The sequence below is a fragment of the Zootoca vivipara genome, chromosome 9, assembly GCF_963506605.1.
Source record: "Zootoca vivipara chromosome 9, rZooViv1.1, whole genome shotgun sequence".
NCBI classification, from domain to species: Eukaryota; Metazoa; Chordata; class Lepidosauria; order Squamata; family Lacertidae; genus Zootoca; species Zootoca vivipara.
Genome location: NC_083284.1, coordinates 28,047,431 through 28,071,797, shown reverse-complemented (window position 1 = coordinate 28,071,797; position 24,367 = coordinate 28,047,431). Strand labels below are relative to the sequence as shown.

Genomic DNA, 24,367 nt, shown 5'->3' with positions numbered 1-24,367 from the left:
CAAAGAACCAGTGGACTTGGGAACACTTATTCACTTCAGCTGGGTTTTCACAGGCACACTTTGCAACAGGGTAAATAATCTGTTTTAGAAGCTGAATCTTATAGGGCCATGTGACTAAATTGCACTTTAGTCAGCCACACCAGTGGCTGTGAATTGCTTTCAAGATAAGTGAAGGCATAAATCCCCCCTAGGGAACTAAGGAATACCTCAGGTTGAGCAGAAATCACCTCTGTGTTAAGCTCCCCTCTTGCAGCCGATAAGCATGGCATTTGATGGCACCTGGAAGGTGGAGAAGAGTGAAAACTATGAGAAGTTCATGGAGGCGATGGGTAAGATCTGGATCCCCTTTGCCTCCTATGACAATGTTTGTTATCACTGCTATTTGAAAGCTTGGTGGAGATGCTGCCCTTCGTTTCATGGTCTCCTTAGCCACTGATGTTCTGCTGCATTGTCTGCTACCTACTAAATCTCAGCTCTTCTAACCAGGGAGCTTCGTGGGGAACAAATTACCTTGCCAGTAAATCAATCTTGCACAACCATTAGGGTTGCCTCTCCTCCTCCTCCTCCTATTCGTCCAACATGAGAGATGTAGTGATGTTGAAATGTTTTGCTAGGTTCCCCCCCCCCCTCGCCTGTAGAGGGAAAAATATATATTTAGCACTGCTGGCACATTGCAATAAAGAACTCGCTGCTTTTTATTTTCATCCTGCACTTTTCTTGAAGCAGCTCAGTGTGGTGTGTGTAATTTATGCCCTTGCCACCACTGTTTTATCTTCACAAGCACCCCTGTGAGGTGGGATGGCTGATAAAGCACATTTGAAACACATTCTTTCCTTCAGAGAATTCTGGGCAATGTAGTTTGCCCCTCACAGAGTCACAATTCCCAGTACCCCTTAACAAACTACAGTGCTTGTATATATGATACACATTGGTGGGGAAGAATGTGCTTCCTACCGGTATGTGCTTCAAAGTTATAGTGTGTATGCAGCCAGTCATCCTGTGAGCTTCACGGCTAAAGCAGATATTTCAAGCTCTTGGTTTCACACAAGCTCTTGGTTTCACACAAACTCAAGGCAATGATTTCCTGCTTTCGTACTTTTCTAAGACTTAACATCTCATTGAGCACTCTTATGGAAATCCATATGCCCACTATACAGCATTTGCAGTCCTCAAGCTGCTGTTGGAGTCCATTTTTTAAAATTTAATTTATATACTGCCCCATATCCGCAGGTCTCGGTTCGGGTCACACGATTAAATCTCATCAGCCCCAGCCCTCTTTAGCCCATTCATTCACCCTCCTTCTATAGGCTAGCCACCTATATGCGGTTTTCTTCAGCTGACCCTCAGCCACTCCCCATAAAACTTTCCTGCCCAATAGTTGGTGCTTCCAAGTAGGGGCTTAATACTGCAAATGCGTAATTGAGATATTACGAATGGGTTGTTGATAGGAAAGAAAATCGATTTAGTTCACATTTGGAGGCAAACGTACATAATCTATACTTTCTGAAACACTGTATTTTACTCTGCAAACCACCTTGAGATCTTATGATGAAGGGTAGTATATAAATCTAAATAATAATAATAATAATAATAATAATAATAATAATAATAAACAATACCCCCATTAAAAATAAGTCACATCCTCTAGTCGAGTAATGTGTGTGCAAAAGTGCACACACTAGAGTAAAATGTGCGTATAAAAATGAATATATTAGTGAAAACAGCAAAGAAAAATGCTTTATAGTAGGGAAAGTTGCTTTGCAAACATGACCAATAATTGCATACCAAAATATCTATTTGGGGAAAACATTGGTGAATTTTTGTGAAGGTAGTTTTTAATAGTTGCAAACTGATGTAAAAATGGGGAGAACCGAAAATTGGAAAAGTGAGAAACAACAAATTATTTGGGACAGGTTTTTGTTTTTGTTTTAATTAAAAAACTTAGCACATTTTCCAGGGAATGGGAAAATCCAGATTAAATGAGAACAAATGCAGGCTTTGATACTTTTGATACTAACTATATCAGGTGCAAAAAACTTGCATGCATGAGGAATGCACATTCCACAACAAACATCTGGAAGCAGCACCACATAGCTGTTTCACATTGAGCACCATCAACTTATGCCACCCTCAAGATGTTTTGCAATGATATTGTTCTAAGCAAAAATCTGCTCTTATTCCCTTATGGGGTACACAAGAGCCTTATTGGGTTCTCCATCGGTCGGAGAATATATAACAGAGGCCAACCAGAGATGTTTGAGAAGCAAAGCCTTTATTTGCTGTTGCAACAGGGTCCTTCCCCTCACGCAGGAGAACAAGGAAGGAACCCAGAACAAAAGAGAGTCTTGAGTACAACTTGCTCAGTGCTAGCCTTCAATTTGCTTATTTTTTTTTAAAGAACATTCCTTCTGGGTGTTTTACTTGCTACCCTCTTCCCTTTGCAGGTATTAATTTAGTAAAGAGAAAGCTAGGGGCCCATGACAACCTGAAGATCATTATTCAACAAGACGGAAACAAATTCACCATCAAAGAATCCAGCAATTTTCGAACAATAGAGATAGTATTCAACCTGAAAGAGAATTTTGACTACAGCTTGGCTGACGGAACTGAACTCCATGTAAGACATCTGCTCTACTGCGATGGTTTTGTTCCTGTGGGGCAAGTCTGCAGAGAGCAGTACACAAATGATTTGGTTTGGGGTGGTTTCTAGGACCGTTTAAGCTGAACCATATTTTAAAATGCCCATGTCTTTCTTTATGTCGTAGGGCAACTGGGACATAAAAGACAGCCAGCTTGTAGGCACATTCAACCGGAAAGATAACGGGAAGGAACTTAAGGCACTGAGAGAAATCGTAGGAGATGAAATGATTCAGGTACGTTCAGCAGGAATAACTAACGGATCTTCTTAAGTTTTAATTTCCTTTGCCAACAACAACCAAAATCATTTAGGTTCTTGACGAGGAACAAAGGAGATGTTCTTAAATTCTGACCATAAGCTAATTTACTTGAAAGTACAATTTACTTTCCGTTTAAAGGAAACAGGAAGGAGATACCTGTTTTTCCTCGAAAGGGTTAGGATTACAACCAGAGGGAGACATTTCTTCTTGGCTGTAAAAGTACCTCAACCTGTTTTTTTTAAAAAGGTATTATAACAAGTGGGAGCTGCCACAGTGCTACTGTTCAGGGTGTCAGCCAGCCACTCACTCGCTCAGACTTCGCATGTCACCCCCAAATTCTTATTTTTCTGTGTCTCCACACTAAGCTTACTTATTGGGATGATTTGGGTATTTCTGGAAACCTTTGGGTTTCCCCAAACCTGCTGAGACTGCCCTCTTGTATTTCTGGTGCCATTTTGGCTAACCAACTTCTACTTTCTAAAATAATACCTAAACGGAAGCACAACCATCCTTTGAAATTCTCACTTCTCCAAAGGCAGGGCCTTTCTCTAGCCAAGTAATGTCTATGAAACAAAAGCTACTAGCATAAAATGTGCATAAAAATGCATATATTTCTGAAAATGCTGTACAGAAATGCATTACTAGCCAGTTGATGGAGAGGGGAGTCCATCCATTTGTTGTCTTGCACAGATTCACTTCCTTTGTTCTGCTTAATGCATTGGGTGTGCTTTAAATATAGGGTGTGGATCTGCTCAGTAACTGACAGCATTTTTCTCTCCTCTCCTTCCTTGTCACTCCAATAAGTAACATTCTGATTCTCTCTTTTGTTGTTGTACTATTTCAGACTTACGTCTATGAAGGAGTTACAGCGAAGAGAATCTTCAAGAGAGGTTGAACAACAGCCTAGGATTGAAATTTGAAATAAAACTGTACTTTATTTATGGCAACTGTAATTTCCCCACCAAGCACAAGAGTAATGGAGTTCTGATATGCTTGCCAACATACTATAACTGAAATGCAACTAATGTATGTTTATCTATAATACCCATGTCTGTTTAGATAAATGGTATTGCTAAGACTGATTTATCTACCTTTTATAAATAGTGATGATGGTGTTGGTGGAAATAAACATTACTTCTACTCTGCTTTTTGGAAGCCGCATTTGTCTTTCATTATTGCACGTGAATGTTGTTTTCTATTATTATTTTTAAAAAACCAATTAGATCACTCTATTTACATAATGCAAGCAATATGAGGGCACAACCCAGCATTTAAGTCCGTTTACTTGATCTGTCCACCCCTTTCCCTTGATGAACAGATTTGCAAGTAATATTAATATTACCAGTTTAAAAGATTTTAAAATAGTTTTATTACTAAAAGAGTTGAAAATATCAGCACCTATGTGTCTGGATAGGCTTGCCTAAGCAAAAAAAATGTTTTAACCAGGCACCGAAAAGAAGACAGCAAAGGCAGCCGCCACACTAAAATATCAATTTCTTACAAATAATATTGCCGATCAGTACTGTACTTGGATTTTCCTATAGACAACTCTCACTTCTGCCCCTGAAGGAAAGAATGAAAAAAAAGTCTATTGAAACACGAAAATAACGTTTTCCGACTCTTCTTCTTTCTTTGACTATCTCTATGTCATCTATGACGCAATCACACACGAGGCAATGAGATAGAAAACTGACAGAGTCGCGCCTCAGAGTGGGCGAAAAGCATAGAAAGACTTCTCGAGGTGAGGCTCCGGCTCCAAGGGGCCGGATTTCCGTGTTACGCCGGAAGTATCTGTCCGGGTGCGTGCGTGTCTCTCTCTACTTTTCCGCCGTTGATTCTCTACGGGCACAAGCGGCGGACGTGCGCCGGGCGTCGTCTTGCCGGCTGGACCTTCTTCCTGCGTGGGCGAGCCGCGTCCTCCCTCCTCCCTTGCTGCCTCGCTTGCTCACTTTCCGGCGCAGGGGCGATGGAGGTGGCGGACGGAGCGGAGCTGCGAGAGCGGCACCTGGCGGAGCGGGACCTGGGGCTGGCGGGGGCCGTAGGGGACGCGTCCCGCGGGCCGCCCCTCTCGGGGACGTCCTACTGGCTGGACTTGTGGCTCATGGCCGCCTTTAACCTGGCGCTCTTCGTCTTCGTCTACTTGCTGCCGTGACGGTAAGAAAAAGGAGAAGGTTTCTCTGTTTACCCCCCTCCCCAAAACCCTGCATTTCGCATCAAAACTTTTCCTCCAAGGGAATCGAGGCGACTTGCGTCTCCCCGCTGCCCTCCAACGTATTCTCAACAACAGCCCTGCGAGGTAGGCTAGGCTGGCCCGAGGGCGAGATGGGGATTCGAACTCGGGTCCTCCCTAGTCGAAGGCGTGAGGGTCCTTTTTCCTAGGGCTCTTCCTCAGGCTGGAGGTTAAAACAAAGAGGGGAAGAATCCACACAGAATCATGTATTGCTTGGTTAAACTCGCTTGTTGGAACAACTCAGGGGCTGTGAAAGAAGATAGGATTATCGGAAGATAGGATTATCGAAAATGACTTTGATTATATTGATTAGAAATGCAGTAAATTATAAGATGATCAGACCCTCCGAATCTGAAGCATGAAGCATTGTATAATTTGGCAGAATATTTGGATTAATTGATATTTGTATACTGTAATTTGTATAATTTGGAATATGATTGGATGGTTAAAGTGGAAAATTTAATAAAAATGATTTTAAAAAAAACAAAGAGGGGAAGGGGAGCTTGATGCTTAAGGTAAATTCAAAGCTTTCCAGTGTAGGAGGAGTGTAGGAGGAGGCAGCAAGCTCCTTGGTCGGGTTTTGTTAGCCTAGCACAGGTATGCAGGTAACAGACCTGACGACATTACCTGTGACAAAAGAGGGAGACGGATGTTGGGGGGATTAGGGGTGAGCTCGTGTTTTTAAGTTCCTTCTCCAAAATGCCACCCTGCTGTGGCAATAAGGGTTGTGAGAGTTACCAGGTTGCCGGTGGTTGACCCGCTGTTTCATCAAATCGTACAGTTGGGAATTATTGGCATGCTTCAAATAGCTTTAGAACTCTTTTGGTGGCAAGAGTCTTTAGGCAAGAATTTGGACTCTTAGAAAATAAGAAATCTTTGCGGTGCTGCTACCTTTTATACATTTTGTCAGCATCCGCCTGTCTCCAGAGACAATGGAGTGCGCCTCCAGAGGGTGAAGTTGAACTGCTGCATTAGCAGCACTGAAGTGACCTTCCTAGGGTGCAAGGCTAGGAGGTGGATTGTATGGAGGCCCTGGACTGCCCAGATGGCAAGACCCCTCTCTCAGTCTCACTGATATGATCCAAAGGAAAGCAGAGCAACATGTTTGGCACCAGCTTGGCTGCAGGAATTGCTGGGGGGAGGCATACAAAGCGCCATCCAACTGCTTTAAGGAACTCCATCTGGATTTGAGTAGGTTTACTTCCTCAGCCCCCTTCATGGATCAATGCCTTGTCGTGGCGAAGGGGCTTTGGCCACCTCAAGAGAAGAATCCTTGGAAAAGACCCTGATGTTGGGAAAGATTGAGGGCACTAGGAGAAGGGGACGACAAAGAACGAGATGGTTGGACAGTGTTCTCAAAGCTATGAACATGAGTTTAACCAAACTCTGGGAGGCAGTGCAAGACAGGAGTGCCTGGCGTGCTATGGTCCATGGGGTCACGAAGAGTCGGACATGGCTAAATGACTAAACAACAACAACTTCTTCTCCCAAAGATCTCCTGGAAGGCAACAGAAGTTTAGGATAGGTTTTCCTTCTTTTGAAGTTGAGCCCATCTCCCCCTCACCTCCCTCTACAGCTCCTGCCAAAACCACTTTCTAGTTTAACCAGCCAGTTGAAGGAGATCTTTGGGAGAAGAAAAGGCTGAGGAAGTTGTTGTTGTTTAGTTGAAGGTTTCCCAGGGTGTGGCCACTGTTGCATACTGAAAGCTGGTAGGTGCCACAGGTGAGAGCTGAGTGCAGTGTGTGGACCAAAGGTGGACATACTACTGCTGAAGGTGCACAATGTGTCCCCACCAACAGTACTACCCCTCCCTGAATACCCCATACACCCCACCTTTATATGTAGAGTCAAAAATCAAGATATTAGTTTATTCTAATAACCCTTTACCAGAAGATCCCAAGGCAGCTTACAACAATATAAAGCAAAACATTAAAACAGCTGGAAACAAATTACACTCACAACTAGAGTGGGGCCTAAATTGCAACTTAACCATTCCTTTGCTGTGTATGTATAATCGGTTTTAAAAGTGAGAGAGGGGGAGCTGAAAATACGTAAAATGCTGGTTGGGACCATAAGATTCACACATTTGGGTCAATTACAGCTCAAGAGGATTCAAAATGACTGGATAAGATCCATAATATTTTGCTAAACAAATTTGGGGAGTGTCACTGAAAAGATGTGGAAAAAGTCTTACCCTTTAGATTTTGCTTAAAAATTGAAGTGTTCATAGAGGTGTCATCTGTCTTTTATGTAGTATTCACCAAAATTTTATGACTATAGGAAAGTTATTAACCACTAGTGGGAAGTGCCCAGAATTTTTCAGAATCCAAAAAATATTGTGATTTTTAAATGGATAGTGTCATTTGTGAATTTTGCTCTGTCATGCCGCAGATCAGGTGAAATAATGCTGAAGTCACGTTTTGGTCAGCCTCCTTGACTCAAAATGGAACCTGGCATCCAGATGTTTGTGAGGGTCCCCTCCCCCATTTTGGGGGCTCTCATGCCAACCTTAGGGACGAAACCTCAAGAGGCAGCCAAACCCATAGAAAACAAATAAATCGTTTCCCAATATACATAGCAGATTATGGTTCTTGGTAATGAATACCTTTCACTATTATAAGGCAGCCCACAGGTCTATCTAACTAGGTGACAGCAAGCAGCTCTCCAGGGTTTTATGCGGGAGTCTTTTTCCAGCCCTATCTGGAGATACCAAGGATTGAACCTGGGACCTTCTTCAAGCAGAGCATGTGCTTTACCATTGAACCCCCCTCCCCCTTTTACAGTTGTGTAAAAAGAAAAAAGAAAGTCCATAGTCTGTACTACTCAAATGTTCTCACAAGGTGAGAAAGCAGCTTGGCAAATTCAACATTTTTGATGTGAAATAAAAGTGAAGAGGGGGAAAGAAAGAAAGAAAGAAAACTCAAATCCAGAGTGGGTACTTTTTATTATTCCAGTGTGTTGCTATCATGCCTGCATCGACAAATTCAAAGTTTTCTCAGACATTTTATCTGTTCGTAAAACTTAGTTATTATCTTCCTCAAGGACAGCTTGGTTGTTGCAATACACATGTAGAGGCCAAATATTGTTTCTATTGCATTGGTTGGATATGGTTGTCTGGCATGCTGTCAGTTGGACTGGGCTCAACTGGGAGGTGATACCCAACTTTGTCCAACATCACATAATTGCTGCTGCTGTGGTGTCCATCAGTGGATGCCAAAGGTGTCAGAATAGCCTGAAAGCATGCGCGGCCATTTAGAGATACATTACTATGGTTGGAGGAGTTTCACATATGTGTTCTATTAAGTACTGCAGTCAAACATTTTACTGATGCTGGGATTAGATTGGATCTGGAGCTTTTGCAATACATGCAGTAATGGAATACTGACAATGCAATAGAGCCAACTTGGTAAGTGACTTTGCTGGTTGTGGCAAATGTACAGGCTTGCCCAGAATTTCATGTTCTGTGATGTTTTCAAGACCTGGAGAAATGGCATACAACAGAACTACAATGTCTTGAAGTTTGTTTGTTTTTTAATACATCACCTGTGGTTTTGAGAACACAGAGGTAGTCAAAACACATACAGCAGAATTGTATCAACTGCCACTTTGCCAAAACTAACTTCAGCAGTTTATTAATGTGCTAATTACCAAACCTGGGCTTGGAAAAACTGCTTGTCCCCATTTGTACATGTTCACAGCATATTCACAGCCACAGGCGCCAGTCACATTATGCGACTGGCACAGATCCAATTGTGCCCACATGGAAATCTCTGGATGCCAAGTTGGCAACTGACATCTCTATCTACCGTAGCTGGCTCCTGTACCTTTCTTAAGCAGATAAACAGAGGAGCTCATTTATTGCATTTATATCCCACCTTTTTCTCCAAGGAGTACATGGTTCACCCCCCCAACTCAGTTAATCCCCTGTGAGGTAGGGTTAAGACAGACATGGCCAAACTTGGCTTTTCAGCCGTTTTGGGACTACAATTCCTATAATCCCTGACCTTGAAGCTTCAATTTGTTTTCTTCTGCATTGTTTTATTTGATGTTTTAATGTGTTGCATTGGGATTTGTTCTTTAAAATATAAAGTGGTATAGAAATGCAATGAATAATAAGAATTTTTATTGGGGGGGAATGCCACCTAGACATCCCATTGTGCAGACTATAACCTAGGTTTAAGGTGCCATTTGGCATTAGCTTATATACCTGAGTTTCTAACACTAATTCAGTCTTGATGGTTATGGATGGAAAACAATAGAGTAGTACCTTGGAAGTCGAATGGAATCTGTTCCGATTTAAAGGGTGTGCATGGTGAGAAAATATTTATGCTGGTTGAACTTTCACCTTAGTGCTACATGGACTGCAACCTATGGTGGGTGTGGGTGTTTTTTGTGTGATTAAAAATGCTTTTATGTCCCGCTGGCAGGCTTCGCAGGGGCAACTACTTAGCTACAGTGGGAAACAGGGTTCTGGCCTGCTTAGGTCTTTGGTCTGGTCCATTGGGTTTGCTTACATAATCAGTTTGTAGTGGGCACACTGACATACGATGTCCTAACTTCAGTTTTCTTCATCCAGCAGGACAACCTGATTCCATGGTAGAAAAGCTATTGTTGCCATTCCTCCAGCAGCATGTCTGTTCGGAACAAAGAAACGCTTGGGAAACTGTTACAGACTGTTACCTCGAGAAGTGATGCCTGCGACAACTGCATTTGAACTGTTGGCACTCTTTGAGCCTGCCAGATGTGTGGTTTGACCTTCTACTTTTCAACATGAAATGGATGGAAGTTGTGCCTTATGACAAATGTTACGCTGCTGTTGATGCACTTAAAGATTTTCCACTATATTAAAATGGTTCATTTTATCTATGCATTCACACTTTGGAAGGCAGATATAACTGTTGATGTGCAGAAGAGTTTAAAAGTCTGTTATGCAGATGGTTAAGGGTAAGCTAATATCCCTTTTATTGGGCGATATGGCCAATTCCAACAGCCAAACTGAATTAGATAGGACAGCTGTGTTTGTCCTTTGCATTGACTGGCCTGTGGGTTCAGAGTTTCGCAAAAGAACATGTGCATATCTGAAGGTAAGCACAGTGCCTTCCTAGCCTCTTACCACACATTTGAGCAGTGTCTCTTTAAAAACACTTTGTTCTCAGCGTTGCGTAAAAGCTGTCACGTGGAAAATGAAGCAATCTTGTTTTCTCCTCTGGAGGGTAGATCTTGAACCAATGGCTTCAAGTTGCAAGAAAGGAGATTCCAACTAAACATTCAGGAAAACTTTCTGACAGTAAGAGCTGTCTAGCAGTGGAACAGACTCCCACAACAGGTGGTGGTGGTGGACTCTCCTTCCTTGGTGGTTTTTAAACAGAGGTTGGATGGCCATCTTTCATGGGTGCATTAGCTGAGATTCCTGCATTACAGGGGGTTGGACTAGATGACCCCTGGGTCCCCTCCCAACTTAAGATTCTATGATTCTATGCTATGAAAGGAGTGGTTGAGAAGAAGAAAACATTCAAAAATGGAGGGGTGGGCAGGGAATGAAGGTGTGTCTCCCTTGCCATACAATATGAACAGGGTATGAACTAACATTGCTGCCACCAGTGTGGGCTCCAGTATCACTGTGCATGGTAGTTATATGCTTATACAGTCGTACTTTGGAAGTCGAACGAAATCCATTCTGGAGGTCCGTTCGGCTTCCAAAAATAGTTTGCAAACCGGAACAGTAACTTCCAAGTTTGCGGCATTCAGGAGCCAAAACGTTTGGGAACTAAGCTGTTCGAAAACCAAGGTATGACTGTATTGAAAATCTGAAACTAGAGCACATAAGAAAATTGATATTTAAAAGGTCAAGAACTTTTATGCTAGTCTGGTTATAGCCCCACAGCTCTTGTTCCACTTAAGGCTGCAACTCTACACACTTAACAAAGAGGAGACTACACTAAACGAGTTTGGACTTAATCCTGAACTTGACCCGTGTCAAATATGTTCCACAACAAGGAATTCATTTCAGCCTTTTTACAGCACAGGTAGCTGTGCCCCTCCAGATTTTGTTAAATTCCCAATTCCCAGCAGCAGCTGGAGGGTCACAGGTTAGCCACCTGTTTACAGGAACACAAGTCTCACAAAATCCTGCAAGGTTAATTCTTAGATGCAATGAAAAATGCAATAGAGCAGAAGGAAGCCACGAAAACCGATTTTCTACCAGCTAGCTTGCTCATTTGACACAAAGGTTCACAATCCCAGTGTGAGAAGTCTTTCAGTGGTAAGCAACATTATATCCCTTTTCTTGAAAATAACGTTTATCAACAGTGAAACACAAACCTTAGCTAGGAACAAACACACAAGTGAAGTAGATAAACACTCTGTAGGGTAACTCCATTTTTATCTGACAGTTGAATGGGCAGAAAAATGCAACTTTGGATTAAAATTTTCTAGACAATGAAAATATTTTTACAAGACATGTTAAATGCATTTAACATTACAAAAGTCGTACAAATCTATAATCTGAAGGGAACAATTATAAAAATAGGCACCCTGGAGAAGTCAAAAATCAATGTATGCACATTTGCTAGCAAATATTCATCTACTAAGAGTGCACGGTCAGTTAAAATTGACCATCTGTTATGACAGAAGCATTAGCTGGTAGCCACAGATCTGTACAAAAGTTTGTCTACAAAGACTGAAAACAAAAAAAAAACATCTACCAGTAAGATTCTTTAAAGGACATGTACACTTCCGAAAGTATGATGCTACTCAACTTTCTTACAAACAGAATACATTTGTTGACTGTGCCCACAAGCACGTTAGAAACAAATTTACAAATTAACATTTCTCGTTTGTAAAGTGACATTTTGCTATGCACATTTTTAAAATGTAGTAACGCTCTTACAGTAGGTCATTCACATTTGTTAGTCTTTACATAAATACTGCAAATTCAAATACATTTCAGTAAGAGCTTTCAACTGTACACTTAAGATTCCAGTACTTGTCACAATGCCACTTCTGCCCATGAAGGCTTTACAACAACATGTTATTTGTTTATAAGGAATGAGAGAGAAAAGTTTACTTACTTATTTTAAAAACCCTCAAGTACTGTATTAGAAACAGGAACTTTACACAGCTGCTTAGATGAAATTCCTTCTGTCCTAAATTGAAGGGAAAAGGTTTGGTTTCACTTGCAGTCCTAAGTGTTGTAAGTGTGTGTTATATGTACAAGCTTGCAGCAGCACTACTGATAGAAGCAGCAAAGGAGGGAACAATATGTGGAGCAAGTGTTGAAGGATATTTGGTCTGGTGCATACATACCGGTAAGCAACAAATCTTAGGTTATGTTTATGGTTAAGACACTTAACATAAACATAAGAGGTCTGTTCAGACATTACTTGGCCTCCAAATCTAGACTAGGCATGACTGGGCCAAAAACATCCCAGATTCAAATAAATGTGAAATCTCACAATGCAGACATTACTTTATGCCAACAATGATGAAGCATGCAAGTCCTCGAACAAAGAAATGTCTTGAATAGACCCAAAGTCATGGGCAGCTATGCTATGATTGTCACAATTTGGTTAAAAGCACAAACATATTCTGGATTTAATCCAAGTACAGTGCAAGCATTATGGAGTGTTTGAAAAATATATTAACTATCACTATGATTAAAATTAAAAGGCATTTACATTTTTCTCCCAGCAATCATCTTGAAGGCCTTATTCAAAACACTTATCAAAAGTGAATTAAAGGGTTGTATCCAGTAAAGTTGTCCTGTCCATGCAAGGACTTATGCTTAAGCATCTTGAGACAGTTTAGGAACCCCCAAAACATATTTAGGGGGCAGCTGAGAGAGGGAGGGGAAGCTCCATAATACAAGTGGAAGTCCTTTCACAAACAGGATCACTTTGTAGGATGCAACCCACAGTCTTTTGCCATAACATTTCCCCTCCTCAAAGATCATGATAGCTCCTGAGGATTTTTTTTTTGTGCCCCTGCTTGTAGTTTTAAATAAAATGTTTGGAAAGCCAAACAGTATTTTCCATACATGCAGAGATATATAAATAATGTTTTCCAGAGCAAGTTTCAATATAAAAATATATACAATTCATGATATGAAAATCTTTCCTGCAGCACAAAGACAGTCCCAACCAACCCCTAGTACATCCAACTGCTATGCAGAATTTGCAATATTTAAAGTAGGCTGTGTGGAACACCAGCTATTGCTATTTGAAATTCTAGCTACTATTTTATATATTAAGATAAACTCAAAGTGACTTATTAAGGCATCATTTCAAATACTAAACATCTGATGGACTGACTTTGTTACAAGATATTCAGGGCAATGTAAATAATTAACTCAAGGAACTCAACAAACTTTCTGCACAATTTTTCATATTATATGTACCATTCTGTGCATAGTTCTGATATCAGCATATCTTCCAGTATTTGAAAGATTGCAGTCTAAACTAAAATAGTTTTAAAGTGAGCTTACAACAGCAAAAAAATCTTACCAATGTGGCAAGGCAACAGTATTAGAACTACTGTAACTTTTTAGTTAATAGTACCTGAATATAAAGGGAAAGTCATGACAACACTCCCGTTAAATGCACTTTTCACAATCTTGCAAGGGGTTCCAGGTAAGATTCTTAGGTCGGTCCAGTACTTTATAAAGTATCTTCAAGAATACTTATTCTCTGTTTGCTCAGAACTCCTTAACAAGGGTCTGTCTCCATAGAAAAGCTCACCTCCTTACACTGATAACCACCTATAGACAATGTGCCACATACGGCCTTCAAAGGTTCCTACCCTGGATATGACCAATCTACAGGCAGGTAGCTAAATATTGATATCACAGAGCTATGTAGACCTGGGGAAAAGGTCAGATGCAGCATGCAACCCATACATTGGCTACCCCTGAACTAATGAAATTCCCTTGGTTTATGTACACTAAGGACAGACTCAACATGCCATATTGAGGTAGTACAGTTCCCAAAGGTCTATCACTTCAGTTTTAACATGAGCTGGTCTGAAAGTGCCTCCATTGGAAAATAAACTTCCCATACAAACACACAAATCATTCCTTATTGTGAAAACTTTACATATCCCGGGAGCAAAATATTCCAATTGAAACCCAAGGTGACACAAACCCCTAGGAGACTGTACTTCTTTGTTACGGCATGTATCCTTTGGCGAAGTTTGTAGGTATAAAAACCAAATAAATAATATAACATTGTAGCCATAATTCATTAAGCCAGAACAGTAAGCGTCATGGGATGGACTTCCCTACCCACAACCCACCATTCCAAAACCATGAAAGGCTATTCTACATCAGAGATCTTGAACAATTATGCATAAGCATTTCTTGCCTGGAGAAGGGCCTTGGGCTCAGTGATAGAGCACATGCTTTGCATGCAAAAAGGTCCCAGATTCAATCCCCAGGTAGGACTGGGAGAAATTCCTGTCTAAAGCCATGGTGAGCCCCTAACAGTCAGTGCAGACACCACTGAGCTAGATGGACCAATGATCTGACTCTGTGTAAGGCAGCATCCTATCTTTCTATGATTGATAAAATGGTGGTTGGTGATTAAAAGATGCATGATTTACATTATGTAATATAAAGAAAGTGCCCTGAAATAGAGATGAATAACTAATATTAAACACTTGTGAGATCGGAACCCGAAGGAGGTATTTCATAATGATTTCTACTAGTTAGTATGAAAATATGTTCTAAACAAAGTTGTATTAAAAAGGTTCAGCATTCATTAGTTGCAAAAAGCAAACTATTCCTATTTATCAAATGAATGCCAGTTTAAAGGGGATCTCTTGTAGATTCTAATTTTAAAAGTAACAATGCTGGCTGAATAATTCTGCATTAGCCTATAATGAGTGCAAATCTTGTTAAAGCACAAAAGTAACAGGTCCAAAAGTCTTTGCATCTCTCTTAAACACACATGCATGTGCAAAACTATCATTCAATAGCTGTAACTTCTAAATGAAGTATAAGTGAGGTACAGAAACCTAAACATTGCAACATGTTGGGGCGCCAAGCATTTATGCTCAATGGTTGCATATTCTACCTATTGCAATATATATTTCCAATGCTGGGTTTATGTCTCTGATCAGTTGTAGGATAATTTGATTCAGAATTACTGTGGTATGAAGTGTTCATCTGTATTCCACTTGGTGGCAAAGGTGTCTCTTTGTTTAACATGCCAGTGTCTGCAAAATACAGCTTGGGTCTCTGGTGGTATTTCAACCTGTATGTATCAGTCATACAGTTGTCAACTGAAAAGTAAGTAGTAAGAGATACAATATCATTGGCATTTGCATCCAGGGAGCTAACACTTTGTCCTGTGGGGCAAGCTCCCTTATATATAGAATTATTGGATACAGCCTGCAGATCGTTTACTGATAAACTTGACGGAAAATTCATCTTGGAAGACTCATTCCCGTGAAATGATGATTTAAGTCTTTCTTCATATGTAAATGGACTTGCTTCAGGTACAGTCTTTGAAGTTACCCTTGCAACATGCCTTTCAACATTGGAAGGATTTGTGCCCGGTACTTCTGTTGATTTTAAATCCACAGCAGATTCATATTCTAATCCATGCAAACCGGTGAGAGCATATTTCTTTGGTGGTAAAGGAGGAGGAAGATTTTGGTAAATTGCTTCTTGTGTGTCATCATCAGTCCTACTACTATACAAATGAAGTTTACGTTCAGCAGGTGCAGCAGATTCAGTATAGGAAGGTTTGGATATATTCTGTTGTAAGAAAAATGCAAGCGCTGGCCTGGGTCTAACTGTCCTTGTATGAGGCAACTGCAAATGGGAAGAGAGAGACTCACTGTTTTGAACCTTTTCAGACATGGTTAAGTTCTCGCCATTGTAAGAAGCTGAATTATCAGCACTGCGTACTGCTATGTTTGTTTCATCAAGTATCTCTTCAGTAGGCCACTGTGCAGAGCTTTGCTCACTAAGTGCACTGTTCTTCATTTCTCTCTCAGAGTGGTCTTTTAAAGCGGTCTGTAGTGTTAACGAAGGAAAAAGCTTCTTATTGCAATCAGGTATGTCAGTCCTAGAAAACAAAGCATTAAAGAATGAAAACCACCAAACACTTAAAACTGCAATCCAATTCTAGTTGAAGTCAACAAAAGAAGTTTCATGTTATTTCAATTATTCTGGTTGAGCTGCATATTTTGAAGGTTAGGCTAAGCCAGTTTCAACACTGCCCAGCAATCAGAATAGACTGCTGATTAAGAGGCAGGACTATATAGCTATCAGTATGGTTGATTCTTCATGGCTGAGTCATTAGGGCAGAGTGTGTATTTAAGAAACCCTATCCCAATTCAGCCCTCTTTCTTACCAATTATATGAAAAATTGTCATTCATGCTTAAGGGGGAAAACAACACAACACACTACATCTCAGGAGAATACTGTAGTAAGGGCAGCCCTACACTACTGATGGTGAGTGGCCTGATCCTCCCCAACAGGGAAGCTGTGGACAGCATAGTGCATCATTTTGCATTATATGGTCTTCACACCACCACATCATGACCACAGACATTTTGCTAATTTTCAAATAATTCAACATCCAGTTTTTCAGGATCTCAGAAAAAAAGTAAACAATTTTTATTGTACTGTTTTCTATGCCTCTGAAGTGACCAACACCAGTTAACAGCTACATGTATCACACAAAGATAACAGAATTCAAGTTAAAGGATTAACAAAACACCTTCCTCAAATGCTCATCAGAACAATATTGATTTTACCCGGCATCACAAAGAAAGGACGCCACATGCAATTTCTCAGGAAAGCAGTTCCAAACCCTGGGAATCACAAAGTTTTATCTGGGTTGCCACCTACTACATTTTATAGAAGGCAAACAGAGCAAAGCTTAAACTAACTATAACACAGCATATTAGCATATTGGCATAAGAAAAGGAAAGACATCTTAAAGGCAGTTCCACATAGTACCCCTTACACTAATTTAACCTACACATTTCCAAAAGAACAATGGTGCAAGATTGTCTTTAATATTTTCAAACAGGGATGGGTATTCCAGTTTTTGTTGGATTGCAACTATTATCATCTCTGACTTTTGGTCATGACATCTGAAGGAGTGACAGGTCCCTTAAAACAATCTTGCATTGTTGTTTATGCTTTGAAATCTCAAAAATGTAATTTCAAGGCAATGTTCAGGGATTAATCTAAGCCTTCAACAACTGGCCAAAATAACTAACAAACCTGAAAACCCAATAGTTGCTATACAATGGCTGTATTAGCACTGCAATGCTAAGCCATCCTGTGCACAGAGCCCAAGTACTCCCACTTCACCTCCTTTCAGATGTGTGGGTAAGCAAACCATGACAACTAGGTTAGTGGGATGTCCAAATCCCGGATTGTGGTTTGTTTTGCCTTAACAAACCATGACTGCAAGGTCAACAAGCTGTGGTTTAGGCAAGGCATCCCCAAACTGCGGTCCTCCAGATGTTTTGGCCTACAACTCCCATGATCCCTAACTAACAGGACCAGTGGTCAGGGATGATGGGAATTGTAGTCCAAAACATCTGGAGGGCCGAAGTTTGGGGATGCCTGGTTTAGGCTGACATAGTCATTGTGAGGGGTGGAGTGAAGTCGGAGTGCTTGGACTGTGCACACAAGCATGTAGCTTGTGTACAGTATGACTTACAAAAGCACAATTTATGGTTTGGTGTTACATGAGAGCACTGCCAGTTTGTAGAAATGAGGATCTTGGATATCAGCAAAATAATAAACTTGTTTTTCTACAATAGCTGCTTTAGACTACATAATTGTATAAAGGTTACCTTTGCATATGCAGATGAGATGTTGAAGGTAGGTTATGAGATCTATAGTTTGTATGAGTATTAACCTGGTCTTTCTTCAAGGCTGCAAAACAGTATTGTTGTTTACCTTAAGCACATTATGATGTATTTTTTAAAATATGCGCGGGAAATATTAGCGATACTAGTAATGAACTTTCTAAAATAAAAGCTTTCTAAAATAAAAAAAAATCCCACTCTTGAAATCCCATGGTAAACTTAAATAAAGCATGAGGTATGCCTAGGATTCTTTTTAAGTACAAGGAGAATCAGCCAAATGTAATACCTTAATGCCCCCCCCCCCGGTCACATGTGAATATTCTACCATAATGCCTGAAAAGCACAGCAGTCTAATATTTCAGCTGGAGATAGTAAAGCAGGAGCTTGCAGTTGCCACCAATGCATAAAAATTCAATCATCTGTAACTGGATACCTGCCCTTGGATATTGGTGCACTGTATACTTTCAGGCAGCAGGCCAACACAACATGATTTGAATACAGTATATGTTTTATAGAAGTACATAATTTTCTTGCTGATCATTTGCTTTTTTCTGCTTTTTAACTGTTTGTTTTTATATTGAGCATTAGCTACCCTCAGGACAAGGTTTGGTTTGAAAGTGTGGGATACAAATCCTTTTATAAATAAATCTGCAATACACTTAAGAATTTACAAGATATAAAACTTATTTTATCTTATTTTAAGATTTGCTGTATTCACAAGTAAGTGATCGGAAAGAGGCATGTTACCAGTTTTTTTTGGCAGTCAAGCATAATGCTGTACTGGTACCAAAGATAGATGCACCTGAACAAATTATTAAGGTGCCAAATACAATTAAGTCATCCTGAAGCATAATGTTTTGAAAACATTTTCTGCATAGATTTCCATGTGAATATATTCAAGCTGCCAATAATGCACTGCTGACAAATTAGCTACAAACATAAATGGTTAAGTTGTCCATGTAAAATCTTTTGACGTTTCAGAGTTACTTTACTAGATTGCTCTTTGTTACCATGCAGTTCCATGTACTGTACATAAGATGGCAGCAAATGCTTACAAGAGAGGACTCCTATATAATATCACTATGGCAAGGGTTCAATCAAAGCTGCTCACTGACACCCAGAGGCTTGTGCCTTCAGAATTCCAGCTAATTTAAAAATAGATGTGTTATTTTTCTCTTCTGCTGACATGAAGATCCATGCATGGTTAAAACCAGAGACAGTCCGGTAGGAACTTTGGCTCTAGGTTATAGTCAAACTAAATATGGCAGATGTTAGGCTTGCATAGCAGAGGTTTCACCATTATCAATGAAGCACAAATAGTTTAACAGTAACAGAAGGAATTCTGACTTTTGTAATTATAGAACTTATTTGGAGAATTGTTATATATCAGAAACACTTTTAAAGCTTTCTTGGACTGGGTCAAATAAGCTGCCTCTCAGTCAAAGTAGTGAGCTCTCCTTTCAGAAAACAGTTCAGAATACAAATGACTAAGGTGGACAGTGATATAACAAATTAGGGAGCAACAAAGCGCAATGTGATAAGATAGAAACTTAATTTTTTAGTATTAGATGAACTTGTTTTTATAAACTTAGAAACCTTTAAGAGTTAAATACACTCATACTGAGAACAACTGAGTTCTTACCATCTGAAGAGTTTTTGTTCTGCTGGGAGGTAGACTGCAAGATACACCCAGAATATCTGTTTAACTGGTCACTGTGAAAAAGGATTAAGTAAAAAACGTAAGATTCAGATTCTGCCAAAATTTCAATAAACCTAAAGTATCAAACTATTTTACAGAAATATTTACTGATATTTACAACATTAGAAGTTCAAAATTCAAAATGGAACTCAACTGTACAAGACAACTTATTTGGAAATATATTTTAATCCAAATTTCTCCCTCTCTCCCACCCTCCAATCTTGCAAGAGATTATATTTTGTCACACAATTTGTCCACCTTTCAATAGCATATGAACAGCCAATGCAGATGCACCAGTATAATGTGCCTGACCAAGCAGAAGCTATATTGGAAAAGGCAAGCAGAGAACTTTACAAGGTCACAGACTTCTTGTTCTGCATACATATCCTTCTGCCATACTCTGCCTCAGCTTTAATGGAAAAATAAACCTATTTTTGCTTGTGCATCTTTCAAGCATTTGCCAGCACAAGTAGCTCAATCAATGTCAAATCTGAATTACTACAAATACAATGCAGTAAGGACAGATGAGTTCTTATTCTCACAAATGTAGATAACAATATCTGTGCTGAGTAACAGCTTAATGAAACTGTACTCAAACACTCAATTCCCTTTCCATCCTCCAAATCTCCAAGGCAGATCCAAGGTTTGAGAAGCAGTCCAAAGCTTTGAGTTGCTTCAGAGCAGCTCTGTTTTGTCTCAGACAATGCCCAAATCACTCCAAAGCAGTCTGCTTTGGTTATGGATTCAGGCTTTATCCAAATTGGATCCACACTCCTAATTACACACACTTTCACAAGACACCTTTCATGTTTATTACCTGCAGGAAACAGCTTCCTTAATTGTGGTAGTATCTACTGGGCTGGTTCCTTCAATGACAGGTGAATCCAGATTAGCAGATGCATTGCTTATATGATCACTGCTTTCATAACCAGATTCAGTCCTTTGTATCTGCCAACTATCAGTATGAGATTTCCTCTCTGTAAATCCTACACTTTTTTCTGCATTTCCTTTCCCTTCTGAATCCAACGAACTCCGGCTCCCTTTCTGTTTTGCTTCATCTTCATAGATAGTCATCAAGCCTTTTTGACTTCGAGTTTCTTTTGGCCAGTTGTTTGAACTCTGCTCCTTTTCATGTTTAGGTTTATTGCTTGCATTTAATTTGGGCTTTGAACTGTGTTCTTTTTTCTCAGATTCACTAAAGATGCTATCAACATTTAGTGTCTCTCGCATTGGCTTCCAACCTCTGCTTCGACTTTTGCTGCTACTGATGCTTCCCTTGTCTTTGGAGTCTTGGCTGCTGTCCGTATCGTAACCAGTGGTGCTGTCAGTCTTTACGCGGTTCATCTTCTCTCCATCAGAAAAGCCATCTGTTTTGTTTGAACCCAACACTTGTGCAGTGGGTCTGATTTGGTTATGTACTTTTTCATGTCTGTAAGGTCCTTTTCCCTGACTGCCATACACACGTTCATTAGAATGCTGCTTAAATCCATTCCCAGAAGGTGGCGATCCTGGCTTAAAATTGGGGCGGACTTCTCCAGATAGATCTATTGGGGGAAAACATTTTAAATATTCCATTAATTAAATATTTATTGCATTAAAGCAACCTCTTTTAAGCTTTAAGGGCAATTTATTATTCTTGTTAATACAATCAAATTTCAGAACAAACAATAAATAGCACTTTTAAGACAGGGGATTCTTTAATCATAGTAGGTGAAAGTGTTCAGTTTCTGTTAATTGGTTAATTGGTTCTCATGGGAAACTTACAGATTCTGGCTTCACACAATTAACTCAAGGCAGTGTCAATTTACTCTTGGCAGAAAGCCAAGGTCTGCCTGACCTAGAAACTACTCTCTTCTGATTGGTTAACGACCAGCACTGAACTCTGTTATCAAGGAATGCTAGCACAGTTGGTTTTTGTTAGGTGTTAGGAGTAGAAGTGCTGTGTATATGGTTGGAGAGAGAGAGAAAAAGGATTTACTTTGCTTTGCTTTGTATGCAGAAACTCTGCTGCTTTTATTTTCTTTTAATAAATCCTGTAAATAGTTATTCTGCGTCTAGCCGACTAGTCATTTCCACCTCAACTAGCTTCTGCGCTGTGCAGGAAAACTCTGCTACGTTTGGGCTAAAGCCACTAGAGCTATGCCTGACACTTCAAAATTCTAAGAGAAAGTTAGTCATTGGAAGTGCTCTCCTCAAAGTAGGTTCTGTTACCTTTCTGTTTTCCAGATTCTCTTTTTGATCCTCTGTCAGCATCTTTTCGTAGGGAGGAGGAGAAGCTTTTCATCTCGGCTACCTTCTGAGCGCACTCTCTGGAAAGATCCTTTGCCTTTTCCCTATGTTCATTATGCCCTAATTTAGCTGAAAAAATAGATATGAATATGCATTAAAGGTTCACAGTCATAGAAACAACCAAAAGGCCAAATAGTCTACCACCCCTGCCATGAGACAAAACCACCAGAGCCACCAGACCAGTATGGCAGATTTCAGCATGCTACCAGCAGACCAGACAAGCACTAGAAGTATAAATAGCTGCAGATGCTGCATATACGTAAGCCAAAACATTCCCTAATGGTCAGAAATTTCAAAACAAATGTAAACAGCCAAAATGATATATCTTAAATAATGTTATGTTACATTACTGTGCAGTTCAAATGTGTTACCCACTAAAACTATTACACATCCAATTCAACAAAACCAGTGCCTAATAAGCACTGTAAGTTAACATCGCTATAATGTTTAAGATATATACCTGATCCTCTGACACCACCAGACTGAACATGGTTTCGACTAAAAGTTGAGTCATCTGGCTGATATTTTTTATTACTCTTCTGAGTAACTGATTCTCCAAACCCATTCTCTTTCACACGATCTGACTTAGAAAAAGTAGACTTTTCAAATCCTATGGAAAGGAATGTTAAACAATCTTAATATATTTGAGGCTAAAAAAAACCAACAATCATCTCTAGCACTAGAATTAAGGCCTAAGTTCTGTATGTGTCATCAATCATGTGTTTGAGTGAGCATACTTAAACCTGACTGCCTTTTCTCACTCGAGTACCACACTGGTTTTCTACTGAAAATCACCTGATGCTATTTGCTCCTGACAATGCTGTTTACGGTAAGCAACACTTTCCATCAGAAATTGTTCCCAAGAGGGAACAATTTTCAGCAACACCTGCCCCCTGGGCAGCATGGTTCCCTGGTCTGATTTGGTGGTATATTCTGGATCACACCATGCACCTCCTTTCTCTTCAAATGAAAAGAAGTCAGATTAAATGGAAGTTTGTTGAAATATGTGAACAATGCCACTGGTAGTTAAGCCCTTACTTTTCTTACCAGACTTGTTTGAAGTCCATGTAGTACAGTGGAAAAAATGTCAGCATAAATGTGATAACATTCAAAGAGTTCTGTAGCTAAACACTAAATGCAGAAAACCAAAAAACCCTACAATACTAATTGAACTCCCCACATTGAAAAACTAAAACACCTAATATTTCGAACTATATTCCCAAAGGGCCTCCTTCCTATGCTACCTTGCTCCAACAGAAACACTGCAACTATTTCTAAGCCCATTCCTCCTTAATATGGGAGGTAGGTCCATTATATTGCCTCAGCTGAAACATTAATAGTACCCAGACCCTTCAATCTCCTCCACCCCCAGCTTCCATGACACATTAAGAACTTATCTAACTACTTTCACCACAGGGATGCTAATTCCCTGATGTTTCCCACTCTCAGATTGTATCATGAGAACCACCAGGTAGTCAGTTTCATTGCACAGCAACTGAAATTAAATGTAGATCAGGAAGAGTGGGAAAATCAGCATATACAATGCCAAGTTCATACTACCCAAGGCTAGAGGAGAGGACTGGCTGCTTCCTTCTTTCCAGCTACTAACTCAGGACACACCAATAGATCATGTATATGTAGACTGCGTACACAGTTAAGCACTTAGCAATTTTTTAAAAATAATATGAAGAAAGAGACAAGTGTATTACCAAGTTCTTCTTCATTTCCCGCACAGGCTTTATAATGAGACCAGTGAATTGTCTGCCTTGGTGCATCTTCTGCTGATACAGGTGTACCATCTGGATTTGCATAAAACAGCAACAATGGCTGGTAGTGACACCGAATGCATTTGGACACCACATCTTTCCATTTTGTTCCAACCTAAAAAGTTATGTTTTCATGAGATATATAAGTAATTTAATTTAGTTAAGTAATAGTTGTAATTCAATGATGATAAAATAGATATAATCTATATTCAATTGACTCAACGTCTCAAGAGAGATTATTCTGACTTCTTAAGAGAAAAGAGCTACTTTCATGTCAGTGTTTGATGTCTTTTCTAACAGTGAAAACTTAGTGGAGTAACAAATTTCCTTTCATTTAAGTGCCACCTTGTCAGAAAGTATGTGTGCTTTAGAAGAATTCAGGTAATTTGTTTGACATCAAGGCTGTCAGAACTACATATAAGTATTGCATTTTACTTTTGAACACATGTAGGCAGTTATATAGAAAGATCACCAAATCAGAACAGCTAAACGTACCTCTTTCACATTAGCATCATCAAACAGCACCCATTTGCAACTCTTGGTATGAAAGGCAAAGGCACAATAATGTTTGCTTGCGTAGCAAATCATCCCCACGAGATAAAGCTCACTATTTTTGGCATTTTCATCTGTAACTCTATAGAACAGCTGCAAAAA

General features: G+C 39.9%; 2 protein-coding genes across 5 annotated transcripts in view; one reads left to right on the top strand and one right to left on the bottom strand.

Moving 5' to 3' along the window:
- The first annotated feature begins 173 nt into the window (after positions 1 to 173).
- FABP2 (fatty acid binding protein 2) lies at positions 174 to 9,989 on the top strand. Of its 2 annotated transcripts, none has more exons than XM_060278565.1 (5): positions 174 to 329; positions 2,445 to 2,617; positions 2,766 to 2,873; positions 3,742 to 5,051; positions 9,707 to 9,989. In XM_060278565.1, exons 1-4 carry the CDS (start codon positions 263 to 265, stop codon positions 3,790 to 3,792), a joined length of 399 nt encoding a protein of 132 aa, XP_060134548.1. In that variant the 5' UTR covers positions 174 to 262; the 3' UTR covers positions 3,793 to 5,051; positions 9,707 to 9,989. The 2 variants fall into 2 exon arrangements, with proteins under 2 accessions (XP_060134548.1, XP_034969773.1); XM_035113882.2 differs by having other exon boundaries at positions 9,704 to 9,989.
- Positions 9,990 to 10,057: 68 nt separating this feature from the next.
- USP53 (ubiquitin specific peptidase 53) overlaps positions 10,058 to 24,367 on the bottom strand; it is a 31,766-nt gene continuing 17,456 nt past the window's right edge. For all 3 annotated transcript variants that reach the window (XM_035112312.2, XM_060278563.1, XM_060278564.1), the window contains 8 exons: positions 24,209 to 24,358; positions 23,657 to 23,828; positions 22,408 to 22,557; positions 21,870 to 22,016; positions 20,476 to 21,202; positions 19,602 to 19,672; positions 17,945 to 18,026; positions 10,058 to 16,193 (listed from right to left, as the gene is read on the bottom strand). In XM_035112312.2, the coding sequence (XP_034968203.2) occupies positions 15,191 to 16,193; positions 17,945 to 18,026; positions 19,602 to 19,672; positions 20,476 to 21,202; positions 21,870 to 22,016; positions 22,408 to 22,557; positions 23,657 to 23,828; positions 24,209 to 24,358 (2,502 nt within the window). In that variant the 3' untranslated portion in view covers positions 10,058 to 15,190. The remainder of the gene's footprint in view (positions 16,194 to 17,944; positions 18,027 to 19,601; positions 19,673 to 20,475; positions 21,203 to 21,869; positions 22,017 to 22,407; positions 22,558 to 23,656; positions 23,829 to 24,208; positions 24,359 to 24,367) is intronic.